Source organism: Acipenser ruthenus, chromosome 13, assembly GCF_902713425.1.
Source record: "Acipenser ruthenus chromosome 13, fAciRut3.2 maternal haplotype, whole genome shotgun sequence".
NCBI lineage: Eukaryota > Metazoa > Chordata > Actinopteri > Acipenseriformes > Acipenseridae > Acipenser > Acipenser ruthenus.
Window position 1 is genome coordinate 6183172 of NC_081201.1, and position 14797 is coordinate 6197968.

Consider the following 14797-nt stretch of genomic DNA (forward strand, 5'->3'; position numbering starts at 1 on the left):
GACATCTTATGGGCATCTGTGGAAGCATTTGGAAATCACACACACACACACACACACACACACACACACACACATATATATATATATATATATATATATATATATATATATATATATATATATATGAATATATATGAAACTTAATAGTGCAAAACCTTTTGACATATTTTAGACAAACAAACAAAACAGGACACAGTCAATATTGAAGAATAAACTGTTTTATTTATCAAAGCTTCAACGACTGAAAATAAACAAAGATGTAGTTTTCAACAGGCCGGTGCGTGAGGCTTGCACCAGAGATTTTGAAAAGTACGGACACAATGTTGTTGTGCTTGTCCCATTCTTGTCGCTGGCATGGGGTAAGATGGCTGGTGTTTAGTGGTACTGTTTGCTGAGAGCGGCGATCACAACAGCCAGGAATTTCTGCCAAGTAGCCTGGATAGCGGGAGTGAAGGCTGCACCGAAGTGACCGGCCAGGACGATGATCAGGGTCTCACCCAGCAGCTGCAAAACAGAGTTATATTCAAACACTATCAATGCTGGGAATAGGATAGGCTTTGAATAGGAGCTAAATAGCATGCAATACAGTACAGCTTGGGCACAGCGAATGTTAGAATGTCCAGAGACTTAGAAGGGATAGAACTGTTTACTAGTAGTAAGACTGGATTTAATAACGTACCCTGAAGTTCTCGGGGTCGACGTGGAGCTTCTCAGAGTGGAGCTGGCTCAGCTTGGCGTAAGTTGCGTTCACGTTGTCCAAGTGAGTGATAGCGTCACCGAGAGCATCCAGCACCCTCTTGCCGTGAGCACGGACCTTGGGGTTACCAGCAATGGCGGTGGCGTTGGAAAGGTTGCCGAATGTGCTGAAGTACCTCTGTGTCCAGGGGTACACAACCAGCACCCTAAAAAAGAAAAAGGAAAGAACACAGTTAAACATCTGCAGCTTTAATTTATGAACAACTTTGTACATTTAATAATAATAATAATAATAATAATAATAATAATAATAATAATAATAATAATAATAATAATAATAATAATTTCCAAATAGAAAGAAAGCTACAATACTAAAGGTTATTGTTCAGTGTAAAAAAAATCTGTTTACCTGATACATTTGTAATGATATATTGCAATATATTGTATATTTTAGTCTGCAACAACGCAGACAAATGATCTAAGGCTTTAAAATACATGCAATATCGAAAGAATCTAATCAAACAACAATCTAGATAGTACTAACACTGAAAAAAGCATAACAACTATAGACATATAAAGCAAACCCGAATACCTGGTCAGGGCCTGGTGGCCAACTTCCTCATGGTCAATCTTGGCCCAGAAGGTATTGATGGCCTCACGCTCTGCATCGGTCCAGTGCACCATTGTGGATAATTGGTTTCTTTGTTCGTTGGCTAACGGCTGAGGATTCAAGCTTGAAAGCAATTCTTCAGTGTCTACCTACTCTGCTGTGGGGTTTATAAACACAAACTGGCAGCTCCACCCATGAACAACAACCAATAATCATACACATGGGCCTCTTTTGGGACCCCAGTGGGGTGGAGAAAAAAATGTGATACGTCATGAATGAAAGTTAAAACGATAAAAGTTTAAAATGTATACTTTGAACTTATTCCTCAACTATAGTATTTGTATTTACTTTTGTTCATTTTTCTTTTTCTTTCTTTTTTTTATTTACAAGCACAGCATATTAGTAATGTATAGGCTATGCCCACAGTAAGTGGGAAACTCCACTAGAATTGGCTGAAACGTTATCGATATTCTTTCTATACTATTGGAACACATGTCGAGTTATTTCTGGATACCGTCTCAATAAGGAGTTTTAAAGTAAAGTATGATTCAGATTTCTAATTAAAAAGGCATTTAAAAACATTATAAAAGGCTTGAGTGTTAAAAAGGTTATAAGAATAAACCAATTAAAACCCAACAAAACTCATACAATCAAACTTAACGCAGTTCATACATTTTCTCGGTAACTGAGGGTCCTATTTTTTTCTCCCTATATTTTGTTTATAACTGTTAGTTCTCTATTAAATGTAACCCAGTGGTCGTTTTTTTGCATGTCTCTCTGTTTAGTCACCGATTGCTGAGGTATAGGCTCATGTGCTCGTAATGCCAAAAAGGTTTGCAGAAATGAACTGTACATTTTGCGCTTTATAAATCATTGGTGAGCTTGGCACTATATTAATTGGAATATGTCCAGCGCATATCTAATGGGAACAATTTTCGGCCAAGGGCGTTCCCTCTGCGTTGATAAAAGCTTTCAAAACGAAAACATGCCAATAATATAATCAAAAACACTTCTCAGTTAATTAATTGCAGTGATGTCGGTGTATTGTAAATAATCCATTACTACTTTTCTCATTCCTAGCCTGCATGTTATAGCTTACTTGTCAAATGTGGTGAATATATCTTACTGCAGACAACAGTTCATCTGTATATTCTCAAGTGCATGCAGTTATGTGCATACATCAAGTGTTTAAGAATTAAACATAAATCCTATGCAACAGACTATAAAAAACATTTTAGTATGCATATATTTTACACCTAATTTATTATATTTGTGCGGCTAATGTATAGTCTAAAATAATAAACGCTAAAATATGTGATATTTTGTAAATTGATACTTTGTAACAACTGTAAGTCCTGGATAAGGGCGTCTGCTAATAAATAAATAAATAAATAAATAAATAAATAAATAAATAAATAATATGTTGCATAAGATTGAAATTTAACTCAAAACGTGTGCTTTCTCAAATGAAGGCAGTTTTTTTAGCGTAAATACAAACCTTTTCGCAGGAAAACAAACGAGGCGATGATTATTAACAACCCCACGCACAAATTTTATTTTATTTTACATTTTTTTATTGGGAAAACTCCATATGAGCTATAATTACTTGCTTACAACGGCGTCCAACAGCAAATTACAATCACATAAAAAACACGGAATACACATTTAAAACTCTACACATAAAACACAAGACGCTTAATCACAATAAAGACTAATATCTGCTTTTAAATAAATAAATTCGCAAATAAAAATTCTTATCGTATGTGAAAATAACTAGAGCTGAGAATTGAATTGACATGCAATGTGGTTACGCTTATTTTAATTTTCACATCTTCATAGATATCAGCAATATCATATGAGCCCATATGGTGTGAGGTGTATGTTCTCAGTAGGTTCGCTATGTCTTGCAAATTGGGCTTTTGCTAATCTGTTAAAAAAATATATATATATATATGTTGATAAAACATTGTTTCAAAGTTCAGTTGTTGGGTGGGATGGTTTGGCTGGTCTGGTGTAGACTGATACGCGGTAGAAGAAACGGCCCCATTTGCTTCGGTGCTGATAGAAAGATAAAGATGGAGACAAACCCACTGAGAGGGAGGACATCTGTCCAGCTGCACGAGCTACGTGATCACGTGGCAAACAGGTGCAGTGTCTTGATCAGTAGAATTCTGGGAGGCACAATACTATTATAGATCAAGAATACATCACCGCATTACAACATTAATATTCACGACAACACGAATTTGTGAAAGAAAAAAAAGCAAAAAAACACCGGCGTTTTGTGTTCTTGTTGGTATAAAGACTATTAATTAAGTGTGAGTTTTACATTATTGTTATTTTGTTACACGATAAAAAAAAAAGAAAGTTAATGCAATATCCCAAATTCGACAGTTTATAGAAAATATTTATTTCACAAACTGTTATTGTGCCTTTGCATGTGCTTTAAAATAGTCAAGATACAGATATTCTGCAACAAAAGTGTTCTACAGAAGGGTGGAGGGATTAGAATGTATTTTTTTAAAACTTTTACCATTAACTTTGGCATAATGTATTTTCCATATGCATTAATAAAAGCAGGATAAATCCCAATAGCACTGCAAAATGTGTTTGAACAGATTCATTCTTCAGTGGACTGATTTTCTTTATGTACTGCAGAGTCTTGGCACAGAAACAGCATCGAGCTGGATATGTGCCATTTCATTAAACCATTCAGTCAGGCACATCTCTTCTATAGGGATCTTTTGAACAATCCAGTAAAGGGGCAGAAGGTAGTTTTGCCACACGTGTTCCTATTCTTTGAATTGATTCATCGACTCCCTTAGGATTTTAATAGGTTGTTATATCAGTATTCGTAAAGTAAAACGGGGTCCATCTATCACGAACGAAATGTTGAAGTTGAATTGAAATCCATCGAAAAGTGCTTATTGACATGATTACTAAGTATTCCCAGAAATCTGACGTGATCATATACAAATAAATAAACGAATACATGAAATAAAATAACTGACATGTATTCTGGACTTTAGTTTGACTGCATTGTACTTTTAAGATTTTTCTTTTTTTTTTTTTAAGGAGATGGAATTTAAGAGCTTTCTCTTCTCTGTAAACACCAGACCCTACTCAAAGCCAAGCAGAGGGACGGTATATGCGGGAAGTTAAATGACACAATCTAAATATGTCATAGATCATGCTGTGTTACAGTATAGCACTAATTAGTTCTGCAAAACCTGTGTTGCAACCCATCGTCCGTTAGGGGGCATAGTTTACTAATGCTGAGGTATAGTGGGCTGGGGGATGATGACATGTCATGGGTAGAGGTCTACTTAAATCGCGGTAAATTTACATATTTTTCACGGGTTGTTGCGGAATAAAATTAGGATTTCGCGGACATTTTGAGGACATGTTGAAACATTAAACGTAAGTAGACAGTATTTCAGAACACTATAAATCCTAAAAATAGTGGTACTTGCTTCCTTACTAAAACAGAGTGCTGACATTTGTTAAAGGCAAGCATGCAGCATCCCCTTGCAGTTGACTTGCCCATACATTGAGACTGCACGTTCTGCATCCACTGAATTGGTTGGAAGTTAAGGCAAAGCTTTACCAAATTATACAGATGTGGAAATCGATTAGAAACAGCCCCAAAACTCGGTTACACAAGGGCATCTGGCATACTTTAATGAAGTCAATGTATGCAGCACGTTCGTTGTCATGTTATTTGTCCCATCCAATAATTTATTTTATTAGTACCGAGTCAAAACAAAGAAGACGTGGTTATTCGGGTCTAAAATTCCAACTGTATGCAGCAGGTTGAAGCGAGGTGGCTGTGCTGGATCGTTTTAGTACTGATTTAACTTGTAGACAGGAATACTTCTTGTTTGCGCTGACTTTACAGTTTGTTTTCTGAAAGCTGCTGTTTATTTTACGTTCTGTACAGCAGCCTCTGTAGTAGCCTTTTGTTATGCGTGATTCTGAAGCTAAATAGCGATCGATCGAATACACATTAAGATATGGAATACAATTACCTCAGTCTGCATGTAGTTTATTTGGGAAATATCTTAAAACGATCATCAGCCGAAATATACTTTGCTTTTTTTGTCGTCCATTTCTACTATTTTCCCTCCAATGCTGAAAACTAGATTTTAGCAACCTAAATAATCAAAACAATGCAGAACCAACTTTGTCCCGCCCCCTCCTGCACAGTACAGGTCACATAAAAGCAGTAAAGACGCATTGATAGGCTGAAACCTTTGTCATTTGAATAGTAAATAAGAACGTTAACTGCTTTGGGGAATTTATTTTGTAAATGTTACTTGTGGACATTTTTTGTTTGTTTGTTCTTTGCTTAAGTGCAATGCACACAGGACGGCGACAGAATAAAAAAAGTGCTATCTGCAGAAGGAAGATACGTAGTTTGCGTCACTTGCGTTGTGCAGTAGTTCATTTAAACGAGTTTTTTTTCCCCTCTCCGTACTTGTTTGTATGCATTGGCCCCTAAGAGGTGAATTTCGCGGTGACCCCTCAATTTCACGATTTCCGCGAAATCCGCGAAATCGCGATTTAGGTAGGTCCCTAGTCATGGGGTGAAAGTTAACATGAGAACTCATTTTAAATGCATGGTTTGAACTTCTTCATCAACTATATTATTTGTATTTACCTTTGTTATTTTTACAAATACGGGATGTTATGTATGTGTACATCCACAGTAAGTTGCGTCAGCTCCAATAGAATTGGCTTAAATGCAATCGATTTTCTTTATATACTATTAGAACACGTTTGGATCTGTTAGAGGGACTGGTGTTTACTTCCTTATAATATTGTAGAATTGTAGTGATTTAAAATGGGTTATTTAAGTTCTGATGCCACCTTTGAATGTAAACATCAATCTCTCTTTCCTACTTTCAGCTGAAGAAGAGACCTCAGAGGTCTTGAAAACTTGAGATTTCATTATGTTTTAATTAGTCCAATAAAATGTATCACCTCTCCTCTCTTTGTCTATACTGAAAAGAAGGAACAGGTTGAATAAGAGAAAACCGTAAGTGGCTGAGGCTCGCGCCCATTGTGATGTCACCGTCTTGAATGGACTTTGCAGTTGAAAGCAATTCCGAGAGGTGCCTCGTTACGATTTTTAAAGCAGGTGACGTCAACCGTGCTGCTATAGAGAATTCACGGTTAAAAGTGAAAGGGGCCACCTTTCATTAATTAGAAATAAGAAAATGAATGAACCAATAGTACAGCACTTCACCAGTCAAGGACATGACATAAATGATGTAAAGTTTGTAGTATTAGAACAGCTAAAATTAGACAATGCGACATATAGAAGAATAAAAGAAAGTAAATGGATAAATAGGCTGAACACGATTATGCCAGCGGGACTCAACAGAAAAGAATAATAATAATAATATATATATATATATATATATATATATATATATATATATATATATATATATATATATATATATATATATATATATATATATATATATATATATATAATTTAAATAAATAAATAAATAAATAAATAAATAAATAAATAAATAAATAAATAAAATTCATTCAAAGTTGTGCATGCTGATGTGCTGGAAACAACTTTTTTTTTTTAATCAATGAGACAGTTACAGGTATTGATGAATAATAACTGTTTTTATTTTATTGAAGCACCAACGCAGCACTTAAAATATTATCTGACAACACCAAGACACTCTAATAATATGTTATTTACAAGTCATTATTGGTCGATTTAAATTTTTAAAAGGCTAGTAACTGACAGAAACAATGATACTGTAATAATGAAAGGAAAACACTAGTCGGCGCTGTCGGGCAAGATTTCCAGTAATGTCGCAGGTTAGCTTGAACAGGGTTCCTCCGGTAGAGGGCGCTCAGTAGTACTGTTTGCTGAGGGCGGCAGTGACAACAGCCAGCAGCTTCTGCCAGGCAGCTTGGATGTCAGGGGTGAAGGCAGCGCCAAACTGGGCAGCCAGGCTGATGATTAGCGTTTCGCCCAGGAGCTACAAAAAAGTAAATAATTTACGTTAAAAATGTTTACTTCGTTATATCAAATTAATAGGAAATAGACTTGCATAATATTTAGTTGAGAGAGATCCAAGCCCTTATTGTGTAAATATGAAGTTACAAACGTATTTTATTTCAAAAACTTTTCACTTGAATGTTAATTACAGGATTCTTAACAGAGTTTTTAAACTCCGTCATTTATTTATTTCTTAGCAGACGCCCTTATGCAGGGCGACTTACAATTGTTACAAGACATCACATTATTTTTACATACAATTACTCATTTATACAGCTGGGTTTTTACTGGGTCAGTCTAGGTAAAGTACCTTGCTCAAGGGTACAGCAGCAGTGTCCCCCAGCTTGGATTGAACCCACGACCCTCCGGTCAAGAGTCCAGAGCCCTAACCACTACTCCACACTGCTGCCCTGTTGGAACCTTTATAACTAGGTTCTGTACTTCTCCTTAACTCTTCTTTGTTCAAGTAGAAACACGAAAGTGCGTTGACTCAAGGACACGTACCCTGAAGTTCTCGGGGTCGACATGGAGCTTCTCAGAGTGGAGCTGGCTCAGCTTGGCGTAAGTTGCTTTCACGTTGTCCAAGTGAGTGATAGCGTCACCGAGAGCATCCAGCACCCTCTTGCCGTGAGCACGGACCTTGGGGTTACCAGCAATGGCGGTGGCATTGGAGACGTTGCCGAATGTGCTGAAGTACCTCTGTGTCCAGGGGTACACAACCAGCACCCTAAACAGACAAGGTGCATTTGGGTTAACTTTGAAAGTCCTAACAAAGTAATGTAACATATCAGCAAACAACACTTTGGTATAACAAGACAAATATCTATTATATTAAATGTAGGCTGTCGTAGCAAGTGGTTTTTGACACCATTAGTTTCAAAATAAAATAAAATAAACACAAAAGTATAAGAAAAGCAGCCTTAAACAAATTAGCAAGGAAGGTGCAAGTTTCCTATACAACGATTATTTTTTTCTTTCTTTCTGTAGTTAAAAACGGCAGTGTTTACCTGGCCAGGGCCTGGTGTCCAACCTCCTCCACGTTGATCTCGGCCCAGGTTGAAGAGATGGCCTGACGCTCTTCATCGGTCCAGTGCACCATTGTCAGTGATTGGTTGATTGATCGTTTGGTAGCTGAGGTAGTAAGCAAAAGACTTCGGTATCCTTCTCTACAACCATTCAGGTATAAATAGAAAGTGGTAAGCTCCACCCCCTGAATGTTTATCTCTGAAGAGCCAATCACAATTCGTGCGGCAGGAACGGAATTCGAAGAATATGAACACTTATGGAAAATAAATATATCTTAAGCAATTTTTACTTGTGTCAGCTGCTCAATATTTATATTACTGCCACACACACAGAGACACACACACACACGCACACGCACACGCACACACACACACACACACACACACACACACACACAATAGGCCAATTAACTCATTTTAGTAGTAGTAGCAGTAAAGGTATATTATTCAACAGTTTGAGTCTGGGTAAGATTTCCTACCTTTTTTGCAAACAAATTCTTCTCTTATATTCTTTCCTACTTTATAAAAAGCCTAATCGTAACTCCTCAGTATAGAGTATGAAATTCGGGGTCCTTCGGCATTAATTGAGTCTGCGCAAACTACATATCCTTGTCATCTAGCTGCATGTAAATATATGTATAAAAAACGATTACATTTGGGGGTAAAAATGTTCAAATGCATAGAATCAGGCTATACATGTAAATAAATACGTTTTTTTATTCGATTGGTCTGTTTACGTTTTACTAGGCCCTAATCAAAGTATTTAGTATTTGGCGATATTTAGGTCAAAGTATAAGCTGAATAGATTCTTCAATGTTCTTATTGGGAAAAGGCTTAGAATGCTCTTTTATAAATGAAGACTGTCATATCATTGAGAATTATAACTACAGCAAGGTTAAACATCATCATCGTTTTCATAGCTACATTGTATTTTAGTCAGATTATTTGCACCGTAACACGTGTAGGTCGCCTTTGATAAAGACGTCTGGCAAATAAATACATTATTAAAATAATAATAATAATAATATTAATAATAATAATAATAATAATAATAATAATAATAATAATAATAATAATAATAATAATAATTTGTAATTCAAAGAACGGGAGGTTGACACTGGCATACAGTGATGTCACAAGCATAAGCAGTTTACCATAAAAAATGTTGGCGCATTTCCAAGTTGTATAGTGTACACTTTTGCGTCATGGTATTGTAGTTTTAAATAGAATCGCCTGCGGAATGAGCTGTAGAGACACCTCGATTTGATGAGCTGGTCACTAGAAATACATTTTATTGAGCAGATAAAGGAATTTCTCAAACTATTCTCAAAATACAAACCATTCAGATTCTACAGTAATATGTATTTATTTATTTATTTTCATTGCTTCTTTCTTAACATATATGCATTAATATGGCAGTCAATGCAGTGATAGACATTTTAGTACATGTTGTGTTTATGACATAAGGGGTAATGTAACAATGTTGCAAACATTCAATTCCATTACCCCCCCCCCCCCCCCCCCCCCCCTCCTCCCCACCTCCATCCCTTATTGAGTTTTGGTAATAATGTTAAATATCTGATTTGGTTACGTATGTATATTTTAAATGTTATTTAGGTCTAAATAAATGTTTACTCGGTGATAGAGGTTACTTTCTCTTCAAAATCCTTTTCTAAAAACAAACAATGTAGGTGTCGAGTATTAACGGAAGTGTGGTTTTTAATATTCAGAGAAGCTAACAGTAGAACTGAAAAAAGACAGTAACGTTTCAATACCGATAGTTTTAATTATTGGTAGTTTTTTTTCCTTATATGCATCATTTTTATATGTTCTTCAACATCAATCAAAGAAACAACACAATTATATCGCATGCAATTCAATATGTTAACGTAACATTATTCAACAGGTTTCATTCGACTTTATGAAGCAGAATTAATTAATTCTACAGGGTGATGGGATATGTACTGTATGTATATATTTAAAGTGGAGCCGGGTATTCTAGTTAAGTGTTCGTTCTTGTATTGCTATTCTCTGTGTAAATTGTAATGAAACAAATATTCAATTTAGTTAATGTTTTCTATATATGTTGATATTTTTTTTAAATAAGATCAACTTAACATTGTCTTTTGAGTTAAATAAATAGGCTAACAATAATACGTGAACCCATTAAGTTATGCTAGCACATGCTTTAATTTATTGAATACAAAAATAAATAGGCCTGCATTTATTTAAATTGAATCTGTTTTAAACATATATGATAAAACCAATATTATTTATCATTTTCATATATACGTGTAATATATACTTCATATACCTACATTTCCTATAACAAATATTGAAAATGTATTTGTTTACGACTTTAAATCACTCTGGATAAGGGCGTCTGCTAAGAAAGAAATAAATAATAATATATTTAACAAATGTGCTTCTTTATGATTTAAAAATAAATTAATTGTATGGGGCACCGTTAAATCAGGTAATAGCAGCACAATGCACTTACTAATCCACTAACTATCTATTATCTTATTCATCTAATGTTGAAAAAGTCATTTCCCCTTTCTGGTAGCGACTGATATACGCGTTGGTAATAAAGTGGCCTCTGCAGCTCCGATGTTGATTTGTAGATACGAGAATCTCTGATAAAGGTGCGGCAGTGGACCGAGGCAGATGTCCAGCTGTTTCCTTGTCGACGTGACTACATTTTTTTACTATAAAATGTAGTTTAAAGCTATCCCCTCCAAAATGGAATTAAAGAAAGGAGAGACTAGTCTTAAATTTAATCAATATCGACGTTTTTCAACATATTCAAGAAAGTGTGAATGCACGCTAAACAATCCTCATAAACATGCCTACATATTTATTATTTCTTAGTAGACGCCCTTATCCAGGGCGACTACACAGGTTTTTGTTGTTTTTTTTTTTTTTTTTGTAACCAGAACAATCTAGGTAAAGTACCTTGCTCAAGGGTACAGCAACAGTGTCCCCCACCTGGGACTGAACCCACGAACCCTCCGGTCAAGAGTCCAGAGCCCTAACCACTACTCCACACTGCTGCCCCTGTTAGCACTAGTCCGTAATCCATATTGGCGTAAAATACAGGTGCCCAATATAGGGTGACCAGATAGCAAGAGTGAAAAATCGGGGGGGACGGTGCGGGGAGGATAGAAACCTCGTTTAAATGAACTACTGCACAATGCATTGCACTTAGGCAAAAACAAAAACGTAGAGAACCATAATTTTTTTAAAAAACTGTACATGCAGATGGAGGTAATTGTTTTGCACATCTTGTAATGTGACTTAAAGAAAATACGATCGGTCGCTGTTTAGCTTCAGAATCACACATTAAACAAAAGGCTACTACAGGGGCTGCTGAACAGAACGTAAATCAAACAACAGCTTTCAGAAAACAAACTGGGAAGTCAACACAGACAAAAAAAGTATTCCTGTGTTGATTGCATCCAAGTTAAATCAGCACTACATGTACAATCAAGCACAGCTACCTCGGTTCACACAACCTGCTGTTTGTTTCCTTTTTAAACGCAGTTTAAAAATTTTAGACCCGAATATAGGCAGTTTTTCTTTGTTTGACTCGGTACTGATAAAATAAATTTCTGGATGGGATAAATAACATGACAACGAGCGTGTTGCATATATGGACTTTATTAAAGAATGTCATATACCTTTGGGTAGCCGAGTTTTGGGACTGTTTCTAATCTATTGCCACATCTGTATAACTTGGCAAAGCTTTGCCTTACACTTCTATACAATAATAATGTTGTATGACACCGGCGTGATGCTTCGCATCCAACTCGCCGCTGTGTGATGCCACGCCCTTTTTTTTTTTTACACAATTTACAAAATGCCTTTGTAGTCATATTATTGAATCCAGTTTTTTCCCCGCTGCCTTCGATACCTGCACTGTGTTTTTTGCTTTTTAGTGACAGGCTCGTCAATAACCAGCCACCATGACCGTTTGCCAGTAAAACCAGACGCACCAAGTGAAACACATGACGCATACCGCTTCATATGATTGCAGGTTAACTTGATTGGATAGCCGCATATATGCAATGCAAAGAACTCACTCAAACAAAACGCCCCAAACCAGTAGAGTATGCTGTTCCACCGCGAGACAGTACAGGAGCCACATATACGAGAAAATAAAATAAAAAATCACATTTTACAACTGGGTTTTCAACGTTTACTCTAAAAATCAAGACAAATGGCGTTCCGACAGTACCTCAATCGGGACGCGGGACAAAGCCCCTAATATCGGGACGATCCCGATTTTATCGGGACGTCTGGTCACCCTAGCCCATTAAGAACCCATAAAGTAATGTGTTAGTTCTAAACTGCCCCCTTTATCACAGTACAGTTACCTAGCCCGGTTTCCCCTTTTCAGAATAAATATACAGTTGTAATGAGAGGCACCCTAAAATCTTTGAGATATTGTGAAATGGTTGATACTCGTAAGTATTTGTTTCAGTTGTGTGGCTGCCATTAGCACAGAATACCGGGATTCAGAGGCGGTGGGACGCAACAAGCGTGACTGGAGCTTCCGTCTTTTTATTTGATTTATTTTGTATTGTTTTCATGGAGTAACAGTTGGGTGGAAGTAATATTAAACACTTCATTACATTAAAGAGAAACGTGGTATGGGTGTACATATCAGAGTTCAGTTTAGACTGAGTTTGTATATTATTTTCTGTTTCACTTATCGCATCCTGGGGACGTTTTAAAACTGGGCAACATGTTCTTACAGTGGTTGCTTTGAGTATAATAATAATAATAATAATAATAATAATAATAATAATAATAATAATAATAATACAAACAAAAAAAAGGTTTACAGTGGTAAATACTAATAATCGAGTTCATTAACATTCATTAATACATAAAGTTCATAGGGTCTTGGAAAACGCAGATCACGTCCTTTCGAAGAAAACCACGGGTCAATTGTAGAGTACCAGTGCAATCTGTACTAACTTAATCCTGATACCAAACACATGATCAGCAGTTCTATCATTTATTTTATTATTATTATTTTAATTATGTCTCAATCCTAAAATTCTAGGTGAGGCAAAACCTTTGGACATCGCTGTATGAACCCTTCTTTATTAATTTTTGTGGAATTCAGTGTCCCTGTACAAAAAGAAAGACACATTTTTAATACATCACACACGCGTAAGTAAAAATAAATGCCATGTCGTTTTATGTTTTAACAAAAGGCCCCCAGAGCGTAGCTCACACAGGGTAGAGCTGTGTGCGCAACTCGTAATTTATGTATTATTATTTATTATTTAGCAGACGACTTTATCCAAGGCGACTTACAGAGGGGTGTGTGAACTATGCATCAGCTGCAGAGTCATTTACAACTACGTCTCATCTGAAAGACGGAGCACAGGAGGTTAAGTGACTTGCTCAGGGTCACACAATGAGTCAGTGGCTGGTGGGATTTGAACCGTGGATCTCCTGGTTATAAGCCCTTTTCTTTAACCACTGGACCACACAGCCTCCATTCACCGCTTCATTCACCCTCAGCACCCCTACACGTGACCACAATACCCAACGAACCTTAGGTTTAGGGTTATTGTTATGAAATAAACTTCGTTTTAATACCTACATTTATCACCCTTACCGTGTGATCGGGCTGGAGCATATAATGATGCCGCCTTTTACGAGTTGCGCACGCAGCACAACCCTGTGTGAGCTACGCTGTGGGAGCTATGCTGTGGGAGCCTTCGTTCTGCTTCTAGCGGCTACGCTGGATGTCGTAGCCGCTAGGTGGTGCTAAAGAAGCGATGTGAAATAACAGTACCAGTTACTTTAATAGTGACGCAGTTAGGGGTAGAGGTTTAGGTTTAGGGGTAGAGATTACGTTAGTGGTAGACATTAGGTTTAGGGGTAGAGGGTAGATTTAGGAGTTAGGAGGCTATTAGGTATCTACTGGCCCATTCCTATGGGATGATTTTGCTTGATAACGTCCCCCAACTGAATCGACTGATTCTAATCAGATCGGCTGATATATACTGTGCGATACTCTCATGGATCTGAATGCCCGAATGTGACGGGCATAAGAAATGTATGGAATCGTTTTCAGATGTACTTGTCATTTCAGGGGGAGAATGCAGCTGTCTCTGCAAAACATTTAATCAGTAAATGCTTCCGATGAGCAACCGTACTGTTAGTCTTATCTTTAACAGTACTAAATGAATCCACTTGAACAGGATTATCACGAATCTGATTTGGTGCGCTGCTGCAATCGGGATCTTGTTTAGTCGGATTTAGCAGATGATCTACCTGTGATGATTCACTTCAATCGGGATTAGAAGGTGTACTAACTGTAGTCCAATCACGTGAACTAAACCGACTTAATCCACTAGTTAGACACATCAAGTGGATTTCCAATACGATGCAATTCACCCACCTGTTTAG

General features: G+C 36.7%; 2 protein-coding genes across 2 annotated transcripts; both read right to left on the bottom strand.

The window, feature by feature from the left end:
• Positions 1 to 202: 202 nt before the first annotated feature.
• Positions 203 to 1458, bottom strand: LOC117418556 (hemoglobin subunit rho-like). The gene is made up of 3 exons (XM_034031726.3): positions 1289 to 1458; positions 680 to 902; positions 203 to 504 (listed from the first exon to the last, which is right to left on the bottom strand). Exons 1-3 carry the CDS (start codon positions 1378 to 1380, stop codon positions 376 to 378), a joined length of 444 nt encoding a protein of 147 aa, XP_033887617.1. The 5' UTR covers positions 1381 to 1458; the 3' UTR covers positions 203 to 375.
• Positions 1459 to 6936: 5478 nt separating this feature from the next.
• LOC117418557 (hemoglobin subunit beta-like) lies at positions 6937 to 8506 on the bottom strand. The gene is made up of 3 exons (XM_059035552.1): positions 8348 to 8506; positions 7845 to 8067; positions 6937 to 7320 (listed from the first exon to the last, which is right to left on the bottom strand). The coding sequence occupies exons 1-3, from the start codon at positions 8437 to 8439 to the stop codon at positions 7192 to 7194; spliced, it is 444 nt and encodes a 147-aa protein (XP_058891535.1). The 5' UTR covers positions 8440 to 8506; the 3' UTR covers positions 6937 to 7191.
• Positions 8507 to 14797: the final 6291 nt, after the last annotated feature.